Source organism: Watersipora subatra, chromosome 1 (assembly GCF_963576615.1).
Source record: "Watersipora subatra chromosome 1, tzWatSuba1.1, whole genome shotgun sequence".
Classification (NCBI taxonomy): Eukaryota; Metazoa; Bryozoa; class Gymnolaemata; order Cheilostomatida; family Watersiporidae; genus Watersipora; species Watersipora subatra.
In genome coordinates, this window is record NC_088708.1 from 23,209,359 (window position 1) to 23,221,772 (window position 12,414).

The window sequence follows — 12,414 nt, forward strand, 5'->3', positions numbered from 1 at the left end:
CGTGCTGCCCATCAGCTGTTGGTGGAAACCTGCTATGGTAGCGATGCCTACCGTTGGATGAAAACTGAAGGCCTATAAAATACTTGCTATAGATTCAGGACAAACATGGTAAAGTTTACTCGCCGTGATGCTGTAAGGAAGGAGGTTACTCGAGGAATTATCTTCATAACCACCATAACACCCCAACGAGGCTATTAAGCCTTTACCTTTAAACCAGTAGTAATAACCAAAAGAAATGATCATCGGTGTAATCTCAGCAAATATATATGAGGAAGGCCAAGCTTTGGAACGTACTTTTCAGGGAACGTACTTTCACTATATATTTTCAAGAACCGATACTACAATCTGAAGATGAATTATTGAGCAGTCATCAAAAATAGGCAAAGGAGAATCAGCCAACAGCAGCTTTTAGCTCGGAAAACTAGCTGAAATTTTTAATATTTTAATATTAATTTGATGTGATTTACCTCTAAGCAAAATTATTCATTACTCTAACTAGGACAGTCGAGATGCGTACCTCTATGAAGAAGACTCTGGCACTACGGCAAACTTGTTCTGAGATCATTTTATGCTGTTTATAAAAATTCGAGACAATGGCTACTATATAGAGTTGTAGTCATGTACTTCAACTAGGCTCCTTCTCATCTAGCAACAATATATTCTGGTTGCTGAACTACCCACCTTGTGAGGTATGAGATAAAAATAGGATTTGAATGTATATGGTAAGATTCTCATAAAGATCGGTTTAGAAGCTTAGAAATGTGGGGTATGGTCTGAACCAAAGCCTTTTGAGGCATCAAACTAACCTTTGTGAAGAAAACAGGCATTGCTTTTCCCTGTTACCAGTCATTGCTTTTCCCTGTTACCAGTCATACCCAGGTATTGACTATTTGAGTCAAGTCACCCACTGCTTACCCAGTGGGTGAATACAGAGGGCACAGTCTTACTGACCTCTCGAGAGATGACAGATAAAAAATCAGTTCCGGACATATGCAACTAACATAATACTGCAAGGTGCTGAATGACCAAATAAAATGGTGTTCTTCCTGTGTTGTTATTGCTGTTCAGTATCGAGTAGAAGATACATGTAGTAGGAGAATAGGGACCTCATAAAGATGATCATATAGGGAGGAAAAATAATTGTATGTTGGCAATGTAGACACGCTGTCAACTTATTAATTCTCCAAGTTTTGAATCATTTAGCTTCAGCTGTAGCGCAGCTCATTGAGTGCAATATATTTTTCTTTTTTTTTAAATCTCGCTGATTACTTGGTTGATTGCAAAAACATGTATTTGTATCATTCAATATTTAGAATATCTCAACTCTTTGAATTCATCGCTAAATAAATTACCAATACATGTACTTCATTTTCTTGTGTCTATCCATGTGTATAGACACCATACAATGTATATAACTTTGAGCCGTGATTACCTAGACTAGTAACTGTTAGAAATCATATTTTTGGATACGATTAAAGATTGGTCACCATTTCTGTCATAGTATGTAATTTCAATGCAACTAAATCTGGGCTGCCAATGTAAAATTCTCGCATAAGCTTAACCATCAAACTCACAACCACATTATAACACGTAATAACACACAACCATGAGCTCGAAATTAAACTGTCTCTAATTGCAAACGGAACAATTTGACATAATTTACATACGTTATTCAAGGATTAGGGAGGTTGGATGTTTGTAGGCTTGCGTTCTAGCTGTGAGATTGTCAGTTGTAATAATTTCATTAAGCCAACACTGCCTAGTTCATTATTTCATATGCTGCTTTAAGGGGTTCTTTAAGAAGTACCAACAAGCCTACTCCTCTCAAAGGTGTGTCAATACTACTTTCAACAAAAAACGTAAGGAGCACATTTGTAGAAGACTGGACATCTATTTTGAAAGTGGCTGGAGCTTTAGTCATAAAAAAGATTTCCATAACATTAGGTAAGGAACAAATGTAGAAACACAAACTCCAATGTAAATAAAGGTGGATAATTTAAAGCTGTTATTTATGCTCACTCAGCTAAAGTAATTTGTAGAATGTTGACATGCAGTTAACTTGTCAGTTGCACTTTTTACCAGGAGTTAAACCAGATTACATCATGACGAATGCAGACGGTTGCAGCAAGACACATCTCAACCAAGCATCCAGACTTAATATTCCAGTAGTCGATACAGAATGGGCTATTCAACTTTTAATAAATGGAACACAAACGTGATAATACTTTTATGTTCAGAACCATATTTTTTATGTCATGATCACATTTTTGTAACATATTGTTGTATGCTAAAGATGTACAAAGTGTCTATATTTTATATACATTAGAATAAAGAAGTAAACTATATAACAAAGTAACAAAATTGTTCGTTATGGAGACACACATGGTTTAGAATATATCATCATCGGGCGCATCCAAATCTGTGTATTGTATCAGACTTCTCCCATCCCGCCTGCCTCTATAAACAGCCGAACAGTATTGATATTTCTCAATGCAGATAAACTGGTAAGCTATAAGCACACAACTTTACATGCGTTACTTACCCAGAGCCAAATCTGTTATGACCCGGAGGAGGTCGCCTAAAAGGGTCTCGATTGTATGGATCTGGTCTAGGACCATAGCCTCTTCCACCACCATCTAGAAATATTTCTATTTGGTCTAACAAATGACAATGCAAATAATTCCAAAAAATATCCATCAAACATATTTCTGTGGTAAATCACATTAGAGCAACTTAACTAACATGCAAGTTATCAATAGTGGATGTAACAAACCTGCTCAAATCCTTCTAACAACTGCACTCAGAAATTTAGGTTAGCAAAAAAGTATGCTTACAGTGATCAAAGCCACCACGGAATCCGCCTCTGAATGGTGGATGGCCCATCATGTGACCACCGAAACCAGGAGGTCCTTGTGGTGGCCCCATATCACCTGGAGGAGGTCGACGTGGTCCAACAGACTTGGCAGAGTTGCTCGGATGTTCGGGAAGTTGAGGCCGTTTTGCATCTTCCAAGTAAGCGTTGAAGTACATCGCCTAAAGGGAGAGATTGAGAACAATGTCTTGAATGAAAAGTGTATAAACATCAGCAAAGAAATTTAGAGGTCATTTAGATAAACAGCACTAAAAATAATGGTAGTTAAACACTGTTTTCACATGAAGCCATGTGTAAAAAGCTTTTTGGGCCGCTCCGCAAGCGAGCTGTCAATTAGATCATACCAGAGCGCCCCATGTGAGAAAAGAAAAGTAAGAGTAGTAATCTGAGTAAAGAAATTTTAAAATCGAAGTAAAAAAATAATTTCGTGAAATTTTACTCATCTAGCTATAAATGCCATATTTCTTTTCAATGCTCCTCATAAGTTTTACTGCTAAACTAGCCACAAAATGTAAAGACATATGCAATTTGAGATTCCAGTGTACAAATTTACATGTAGTTCAGAAGAATACCGAAATCTGGTATAAAAATAAACAGCCTGGTGCAAACATGATCATGCAACTTTAAAAAAGTCGTATTTTCGTTTTTGAATACTTGAACAACTCTCAGACATAAATTTCACTGCCGGACTTGGCACGAAACCTCAACACTATTCAATTTGACAGCGTTTATGGTCACGCTGCGTGTCAGAGACATGGAAACAACAGCACTATTCAATTTGACAGCGTTTATGGTCACGCTGCGTGTCAGAAACATGGAAACAACAGCGCTATCCAACACTTTATTCGCGTATAGAAATTAATTTGAAGTGAATGCAGAGTAGATATTTTGAATTTCTTTGTTACGAACTGTATGAACAACCCCTGTCATTCAGATGAGCTGCCCGATGTTATATTTTTTACAAATTTTGTGGTTAACCTTAGTTCTGGTGTTTGTGACAAACCCAAACGCTCCACGTAATAATGGTATAATACAGTTATTTTACCTCAGTCTTCACTTCCTCTATCTTCTCGCCATGCTTGCTCATTATGTGCTTTCTTACAAACTCGGGTCCTTTGAACTTTTTACCACTGAGAGGGCACAACCATTTATCCTTAGCAAGCTCTTGTGTGTTGGTGGCAATAAACTTTTCCACCTCCGTAACCAACTTCGTCAAGAAAAATAAAGATTTTCTTCCACATTCCATACACATGAGTTAAAAATGTACGCTCTTGATATTCATAACATAAAAAACTAATACCTAGCCAGCTGTAGACAAGAGATAGCACCGAGCACATGAATTGTTCAGGTTAAGCAGCAGATACTGTGCATGACTTGACCTTATCTTATTATATATATCATGTTCTATAACGATACAAATTCCATAAAATATCTGCTGTAAGCTTGCGATTGGCTGTCAGATTAAACAGAGATGACTCAAGACAAGGTCATAAAGAAAAGGATATGATTCAGCGTTCTTTTTGCCAAGCTTGAGGCATTCTGCATCATCCAACACACGTCTTTCATCAGTGAATTGTTTCACTTTTGTCTCAAAGTGACTGATGAAGTCATTCACTGCAAACACGATCGAAGATTGCATGGCATAATTAAACTAATAAAAGTAAAAACTGGGTCAACATTACTTGTAGAGAGTAGGCATTTGCGTGAATGCTGATTTTTTTAATTGATGTGTCTTTAGTAATCCAATCTATGATAAAATTTAATGAAAAAATTGCAGGAAAGAATAACAACACATATAGACTTCTACAAAAGGAGAATATGAAAGCATTTTTGTACTTAGACAGTTGACATGGAAAGTAAGTTTTTTAATTGAAAGGCCCAATAAATTTTATAGGACAGTCGAACATCTACAAAGTCAATTCGTTTAGATATTTGCTTCATCTCATAAAACCCGAGATATTTGAAAAATATTTTTAAAAACCCTAAAAAAACTCGTGTTAACCCCTTAATAAATAGAATTAAAACAAATGCATTATGTGAAACTATGCAAAAAAGCTAAAATGTAAAAAAAACTAAAATATCAAAAGATTTTTATCCTTACTTTACCTAAAAGATGAACTTACACAAGATTTTTGTATATTGTATCAGAAAGTATCTGCGATTTTCTGTCATTTGATATTGTTTTAGATATTTGAGATGTCTAATTGTCAAGATGTCTCAATATCAAAATTGATACAACTTGATCGCAATTGAAATGAGATGAGCGAAAGTGCGATTATGGTGCCTATAAGTGCAAAGAGACCGACAGAATGGAGACGTAATGTTGCAACTTCAACGCAATAGCTGGATCAACTATAGCAACAATAACAACTAACGACGTGATTTCGCACCTTTTTTTTGAGTAAATCACGATCAATTTTTATCTAGAAACATTCTGGCAATCAGATCATCTCAAACAATCGCAAAAGATAAACAAATGACTTTGGACAAAGTCAAATATTTGAATTCGAATGTCATGTTAGAAAATCAGTACGCGGAAGTGAACAAAATACAGATTTGAGTGTACAAAACTTCCACAAAACAAGCAAGCATATTGACAGCGATTGGAGCATATATATATAATTATATATACATGGGCATGATATATATACACATGGATTTTCTGACATATATTAATCCAAAATAACACATTAAGTTATAAACAAGTTAAGAACACAAAATAACACAAGTGAAGGACCCTGACTATTTCTAAAGGAAATGTCAAGATGCATAAACCTCTAAGTCTCATAACTTAAACTCACACTCAGACTGGGTGGGCAACTTAGCAGGTATGACTCCTCTTGCATGAACAATGCCACATCTATGAGGCATTTCATGTTCATTAGGATACTCAATGCCGTTGTAAAAGTCAATCGAGTAGACAATCCTCAGGTACCAGACAAGTCTGTCGAGCACGGCTATCATTTTTTCGTCCTTCTCTATAGGAAGCTCAGCCTTGTCATTTTTGCCTGATTCAGCTATTTCACCATCATCGCCTACAGAATGTGCTAATAAGCTAAAGAAAATCATTAAGAAATTTTAGTGACAATCGGAAAATCAACTAAATAAAATATTACGTTGAGGTAATCCATAAACATATTTCCCAAATGTGGCAACTATAAACTAGACAGGTTTTAATTATTTGATCAGCAAGTGTTGTAACTGCTAAATGCTAAAAAGACAAAAAGGAAGAGAAAGCGGCAACATTTACCAAGTAATTCCTCCTCGAGGCTCTCCTCATCGACGAGATAGTCTGTAATGCCCTTCATCAATGGATTTTCCGAAACTAAACCAAAATTCTGCAACACAACAAAAATATGTCATAAGATGGTTACGATAACCAGACACAGAGTTTATGCATATAGCAGTCATAATGATTTATCAGCAAGCACCGACCTGCTCATTTTTAGCATCTCCTTCCTCTGTTCCTTCATCCTTCTTCCATGTCGACCAGAGGTTATCCATATTCTGAATAATCTTGGCAGCAAGCTTTATGTAGGCTTTTATTGCCTGCTTATGATTGACCAGACCACTGACTGGTCGCACCCTCTGCTTGAGGTCTCTATTCACTATCGCACGTAGTTCGCAGTCTCGTAACTGCAAGACAGAAGTGAGTTGACTTCTTGTGTAGCAATACATTTGAAAAAGATAATAAAAATCAAACAATTGTTCACCAAAAATTTGCTGAGCAAAGATTGAGCTCACTAACCCGAATGTTGTTGAGATTCCAGCAGATGTCTTTTATATTGACTGACTTGTTAAATGTCACCCAGCCTCTTCGAAAAAACTTGCGTTCTGATTGGGGATCTTGAAGAGCAACTCTCATGAAGCCGGGGTACTTGGAACACATCTACAAAAACATATGGTGTAGAATGAGTTGGAGAGTCAGATATTCTCAGGCACTCACAACTGCAAATCACAGGGGAGATAATTTTGTTTACGCACAGCCTCCACTTCTTGCTTGGTAATATTAGGGGCCAGGTTTCGGATAAACACTGATTGAGTGCGATGCAAGGCTTTGCTGTCAGCCTCTCCCTTTGCTACGTCGATCTCCCCATTCTCTTTCCCTGCGATAAGAAAATACCATTCAATTTTTGGCATTTTCTGCAGTTTCTAAATCATTCAAGTATTGAATAATCAGCAATGTCTAAGAGAAAAGGAGGATCTAAGCTTCAGGAATACCATCAACCGCCTCTCGTACCTTCAGATTCATCAGCAATAGTTGCAGACTCACTGCCGACTACAGCCTGGTCCTTTTCCTCACCCTCCTCCAGATCACTGTCGTCATCATCATCGTCGTCATCGCTGTCACTAGACGAACTGCTGCTGCTGCTACTGGAGCTACTAGAACTGCTCGATTCACTGCCCGAGTCATCATCATCCGAGTCATTTCTTTGCTTCTTTTTTCGTCGCGCCTTTTTCTTCAGTTTTTTTGCCTCTTTTTTAGCCCGCTTTTTTTCCTATAGAAACAAAGAGCTAAAATTAATTATTGTAACCATCATAGTTAGTTGGCAGCCAAGTGCTCAACTGAGCATTTAACATGAGTGCAAGCGGTGTTAACATGCCTTCTTGGAGAGAACAGGTGATTTAGGGGTTGTTGTGAGCGGATTCTTGGATGATGATGATTTCACAGATGAATCAATCAATCCAGCCAATGTACCCTTTGATTTGGTGTCTACCTCACCTTCCTCTTCTTCAGCGTCTTCTTCGGCGAGTTTAGCGAGACGATCGAGATCCTCTTCATTGCCCCCTTCCATGAGCACCACAGCTGCAAGAGCCAATAGCAACACATTTATTATCAGTTTCTTATCTAACAAAACAAAATGACAGTCAACTCCCCAAAACACTAAATTTGAATGTTAATTACTCACCAAGTTTCCAAGTTACTGCCTTTTCAGGAATGCCATAGCAATCAAGGGTATGATGGCTATGGATGACAATCGAAGTCTATCATACAAATCTGATGACATTACAATAGCTAGTACCGATCAACAACAGATTTTTTACTACCTGAATCCAACAGTCGGATGATTGAATCTATATTCTCGACATCCAATGCAGTGCTGTCAATCTTTCCCATGGCAAGAAGCTTGTTGAATGTCTCCAGACGATTCTGCATGTTTGCCTTGAGTTCAGTTTTACGTCTACCACCTTCTTCTGGGTGATACTTGAGCTTGAACCTATGACAGTTGCAACTATGATAGTCTCGGCAGGCACTAATTAAAGACTGTAAAACTAAACAAAGATTGTTGCGTGGAGACAGACTCGGAGATTGTGTTGAGTAGCAAGTTTAGCACACCAATGTGCATCTATATAATTTCAGATAATCGAGCAGTTTCAAGGACGGTTGGAGAGATTCAAGTAAATTCCTCAATCAATATCCTCTATTGATATGCGCAGATTGTTCATACATGGCGAAGAAATACAGCGTTGGTATTGCAGACACTTCCAGACCACCTGCTGGTCTAACCCAGTCATAGCAAGCACCTTCATATAGAATCTTCATTATAACCTCGCAAGCTGTCCCTTGTTTAACAATGATTTGTATTGACTGCTGGTTCAAACATAGTGACACAAACTGGGTCACTATATTTATCTATTCCCGAGTATTAGTCTCCACTATTCAATAAAGCTACACCTCAAAACAGTTTTTTTTTAAATGGCAAGGATCAAATCCAATGAGAGCAGATCCAAGCATATCTACTCACCAGTGGCAAGCTGCTAGCTCATGGCACACTCACCACGTGCTGCCACCCGCCTATCACGTGGCTGAAGTATTGGTACAAAATATGATGGCATAAGTCGTAGAAACCAGTTCGGCTGCATTGTGCGCAGTGATGAGCCTGGCTCCACAAAGATGACTACATTGTGCGTAGTATTTTCAGACTGCGATGTAAAATGCGTAGCGTGACCTTGTGCGTCACAAATGGCACGCAAAATGTCACGAAACGTTTAAAACTAAATGCTACCATAGTGAGTGTTTTCCTATGACATTGATGGTTTTTCCAAGCCAAACCCACACCAACCAAGTCCAACCTGTTTTATAACAAATTGTGGTTAGTTACAGAGAAAGCTTCTTTAACATAACACTACCACAACAAAAAATGAAGTGTTTTTTGTATACATTTTTGTAACTGCCAAAAAGGCATCCCATAATCCTATGTAATTAGAATACTAATGAACATAGTCCACCAGTGCCACCATAGGACTAGATTAATCATTTAGCCTAATTTCTTCCATCCAGAAACAATTACTTCACAAGTACAATAGCATGATGGAATGGTGATCACAGCATATGGGCAATAGTTAATAAATAATACCCATAACTTACCATTCTTCGTGTTTGTGAGCCAGAAAATACTCATTGAGTTGAGTCTTTTTGAAATCCAATTTGTACTGATTATACCGTTTCACAGCCTCCTCTTCACTAATAGAGTCATCTTGGGTGGCCAAAAAGTGTTTGAATGGAGTCATGGGTGGTTGGCAAGGATGCTCAGGTTCGGGCATGGGTGGCCTGTGCAAAGGCCTAAATCAATGAGAAATGTTGTTGGCTGGAACAATGATGTGCAAGACCTTTAACTAACAACTCTGGCAGGAACCAGCTTGATACAGCTGTGATTGTCACCAATAAGATTTTATATGCAAATACTAAAAACTTCATAAATCTCATTGCAATACTAAAACAAGGTAATCTGTCAGGAAATACAAAAACTCTTAACAAATCACTGCTCATTTTATGATAAAAAGTTCTAGGGAGCGATATTGCCAGCTAGATTGGCAAAGTGCTGCAAACGACCTGTTAGTAAAAACAGAATCATGGGCAGATTAGCAGGAACAATGAAAGATCTAAACGAAACCCTTACTGAAGTGGTTTAGAGTGTTTGACAGTCAGTCGCTAGATAGTATTGTTGTAAATTGAAGTTCCTTCTCGTTTGATGCAGAAATAAGATTATTAACATGCATGCAAACTACTGATTATCTTCTAACACTGATGCTGGATGTCGATCAGCCCGATGGAAGGTGTAAAATATAAGCGACATTAGCATCGCTTCACCCATGGAAGGATTAAATTTATTTTCCCAAAATGCTGACGAGTTGGTTAAAAAGTACAGCACCACTCTCTATTTGAACGCCACCTCTAACAAAACACCACTATAAGAGAGGAGTTGAAAAATAAAGCGCATAGCGTTCAAATACAGGTTTTACAGTATATCAGTAAGATGTTTCATGTTATGAACAATGGCATACACATAATTTGGTTGAAAACACCCTTTGAACAGCTATTGCAAATAAAACAGGTATACAATAAAAAGTTAGAATCAAACATTGAATCTCTCGACACAATTTTACTTCATTTAACACTGATTTAACTTCATTTTTTAACGCTTAACATCTATTTACTGGTCAAAGTTTAACGAGAAAACTTCAAAGTAATTTCCAAGCAAAGTGTGTAAATTTGCATAAGCAAAGTGTAGCACGAAGGAGTCTTGGAAACCTATAAACGAGAACGGTTTTGTTCCTAAAAGCCATAGCATTCGAAAAAAAACCTAAAGCATTTCAAAGAAAAAAAACCTAAAGCATTTCAAAGAAAAAAAACCATAACTTTAAAAAAAAGGAAATGTAATAAATCTTTGTTCACGAGAGGTTTTTAAACGTCTCGTTACATGTATAATGTAAGTGCATCGCTAGAGACTCTAGGGATTGCTAGGGATATTCCTTCAGACTTTTTTGAATAAAGACAAAATTTACATTTTGAGCTCCCGACTAGTATGTTACAAAGCAGATTATAAAAGAGCACACAATGAAGCAGTATGCGGTATATCATTACCTAAAAGCTTGCAAGCTAACCTGTTCATAGGACCTGCAAAGCCTCCATGATGATGCGGATGAGGGATATGTTGTCTCAGGTCATTTCCCCCACCCCAACCACCACCTGAAGGTCCAAACCCTCTGTCCCCACTGCTGTAGCTTCTCTCATGACCACCTCTTCCGCTGTACCCACTACCATAGCTTCCATTTTCTCTCTCATCTCCCCTGCAATCACAACCATAATAACCTTACAAACATTATTCTACAGTCTAGCGCATACAACTAAAACTAGCAAGTGCACAAAAAATCATGAGGTGTTCATAACTAAAATGCTAAACCGCATACCAGTCTCTGCGTTGTCTTTTTGGCGGAGGACTCGGACTGTACCTCTCTCGTTGCCGACGATGTTCTCTCGGATTATCATCTCTGCTTCTATTCCACGGACTGCAAAACAACTTGCCAATAAAACTGATCCAAATTAAATCAATGCACATGGAAGTTGTCTGAAAACATGAGGGCAAACTCCTATAGGACAAATTTTATCTACTATGTACAATTTAATCTATTGAGTTAATTCTCTTTGTCCTTGTTTTAAAAATCGTTGCGACAACTCATTGACGCACACATGACGTCACTGATGAGTGCGTTTTATCCAGACTGTTAAATAGGAGTCACCAATTTTCTTCAGAATGAATTATATATTCCAGCTACGAGTATTATTGTACTGTAGTAGCACCAACAGTAAACCAATCCGATCACTTTCACAAAAAAACAAAAGCTATTATCAAATGCTGAAAATGTGTTTAGGCTGCAAATTAATTTTGTGGATGTATATCTATCTTAACCATTTCTTGATGCCATGTAATAATGAGTTAATACAAAAACATCAAATGACTTGCACATTCTTTTAAAATGTTCATATCCTTCAATCAATTCATAACCTCGCATATTCTTCCTTTATAAGTATGTGTATAGAAGAAAAGTATTTTGCTGAAATCTGCCAATGCTTGGCTGATATCGAGCAATTCCTTGTTGGTGATAAATGTTTACAAATATAATATATATATAGAATATTTGGTTGACAAAGACAAAAACGTACCCGTCAGATCGAGTCCTAGTTCGATCAGGTCCATCCCATGATTCTCTGCTACTTCTTCGATCACGTCCAGATTCAGCAGGTCTCTCACGCTGAAACTTTTCTCTACCTGATCGTCTGCTATCAAAATCATCATCGCTGTCACCCATCTGCAACAGAATATTGTTATTATTTTCAACCATCCATATATATTGAGGCCTTAGTGCACTCCAATTCGGAATTGGAATAGCCTGCAAGAGATGGTATTGAAAATATGGGCAATGAAAATGACTCAAGTAACTTGGAAAAATTTCATCACATAACACATATAAATGATTCTTAATATGATTACAGAAAAATATATAATTGAACCAGTTTCAGGAAAAATAATGCCATTGATAGGTGGGTAGGTGTTTTTATTATGAAATTGCTAACTTTTGGAACTTTTTATTAAGATTTGATCGAAAATCTACTTTAACGTGTAATTTAACAACAACGCTCTAGATTTTCATATGGAGCCTTACAGTGCCCGTGTTCCATGTTCTCAAACCAAGTTGTTGAACTTGGGTTGCTGTTCAAAGAACTCGGGCTGGGTTTTGGATGAACTCGAGCTGCATTA

General features: G+C 37.4%; 2 protein-coding genes across 2 annotated transcripts in view; one reads left to right on the top strand and one right to left on the bottom strand.

Moving 5' to 3' along the window:
* Positions 1–2,219, top strand: part of LOC137385255 (TP53-binding protein 1-like) — a 40,249-nt gene extending 38,030 nt beyond the window's left edge. The window contains exons 23-24 of the mRNA XM_068071693.1: positions 1,790–1,944; positions 2,083–2,219. Of these exons, the coding sequence (XP_067927794.1) occupies positions 1,790–1,944; positions 2,083–2,219 (292 nt within the window). The remainder of the gene's footprint in view (positions 1–1,789; positions 1,945–2,082) is intronic.
* A 69-nt stretch (positions 2,220–2,288) lies between these two features.
* Positions 2,289–11,976, bottom strand: LOC137385262 (serrate RNA effector molecule homolog). The gene is made up of 17 exons (XM_068071703.1): positions 11,820–11,976; positions 11,066–11,164; positions 10,760–10,945; positions 9,243–9,437; positions 7,922–8,091; positions 7,477–7,679; positions 7,113–7,371; positions 6,857–6,978; positions 6,621–6,761; positions 6,308–6,508; positions 6,123–6,210; positions 5,674–5,907; positions 4,378–4,486; positions 3,918–4,071; positions 2,835–3,033; positions 2,543–2,636; positions 2,289–2,457 (listed from the first exon to the last, which is right to left on the bottom strand). Exons 1-17 carry the CDS (start codon positions 11,963–11,965, stop codon positions 2,388–2,390), a joined length of 2,670 nt encoding a protein of 889 aa, XP_067927804.1. The 5' UTR covers positions 11,966–11,976; the 3' UTR covers positions 2,289–2,387.
* Between the last annotated feature and the right edge of the window lie 438 nt (positions 11,977–12,414).

What these genes read in the sequence shown, in the direction of transcription:
- LOC137385262 (XM_068071703.1), bottom strand. Translation starts at nt 11,965, where the DNA reads ATGGGTGACAGCGATGATGATTTTGATAGCAGACGATCAGGTAGAGAA. An exon ending in ACTAGGACTCGATCTGACGG is followed by an intron (nt 11,165 to 11,819) that starts GTACGTTTTTGT and finishes GTTGTTTTGCAG; the next exon opens with TCCGTGGAATAGAAGCAGAG. An exon ending in CATCCGACTGTTGGATTCAG is followed by an intron (nt 7,680 to 7,921) that starts GTAGTAAAAAAT and finishes TGGCTCTTGCAG; the next exon opens with CTGTGGTGCTCATGGAAGGG.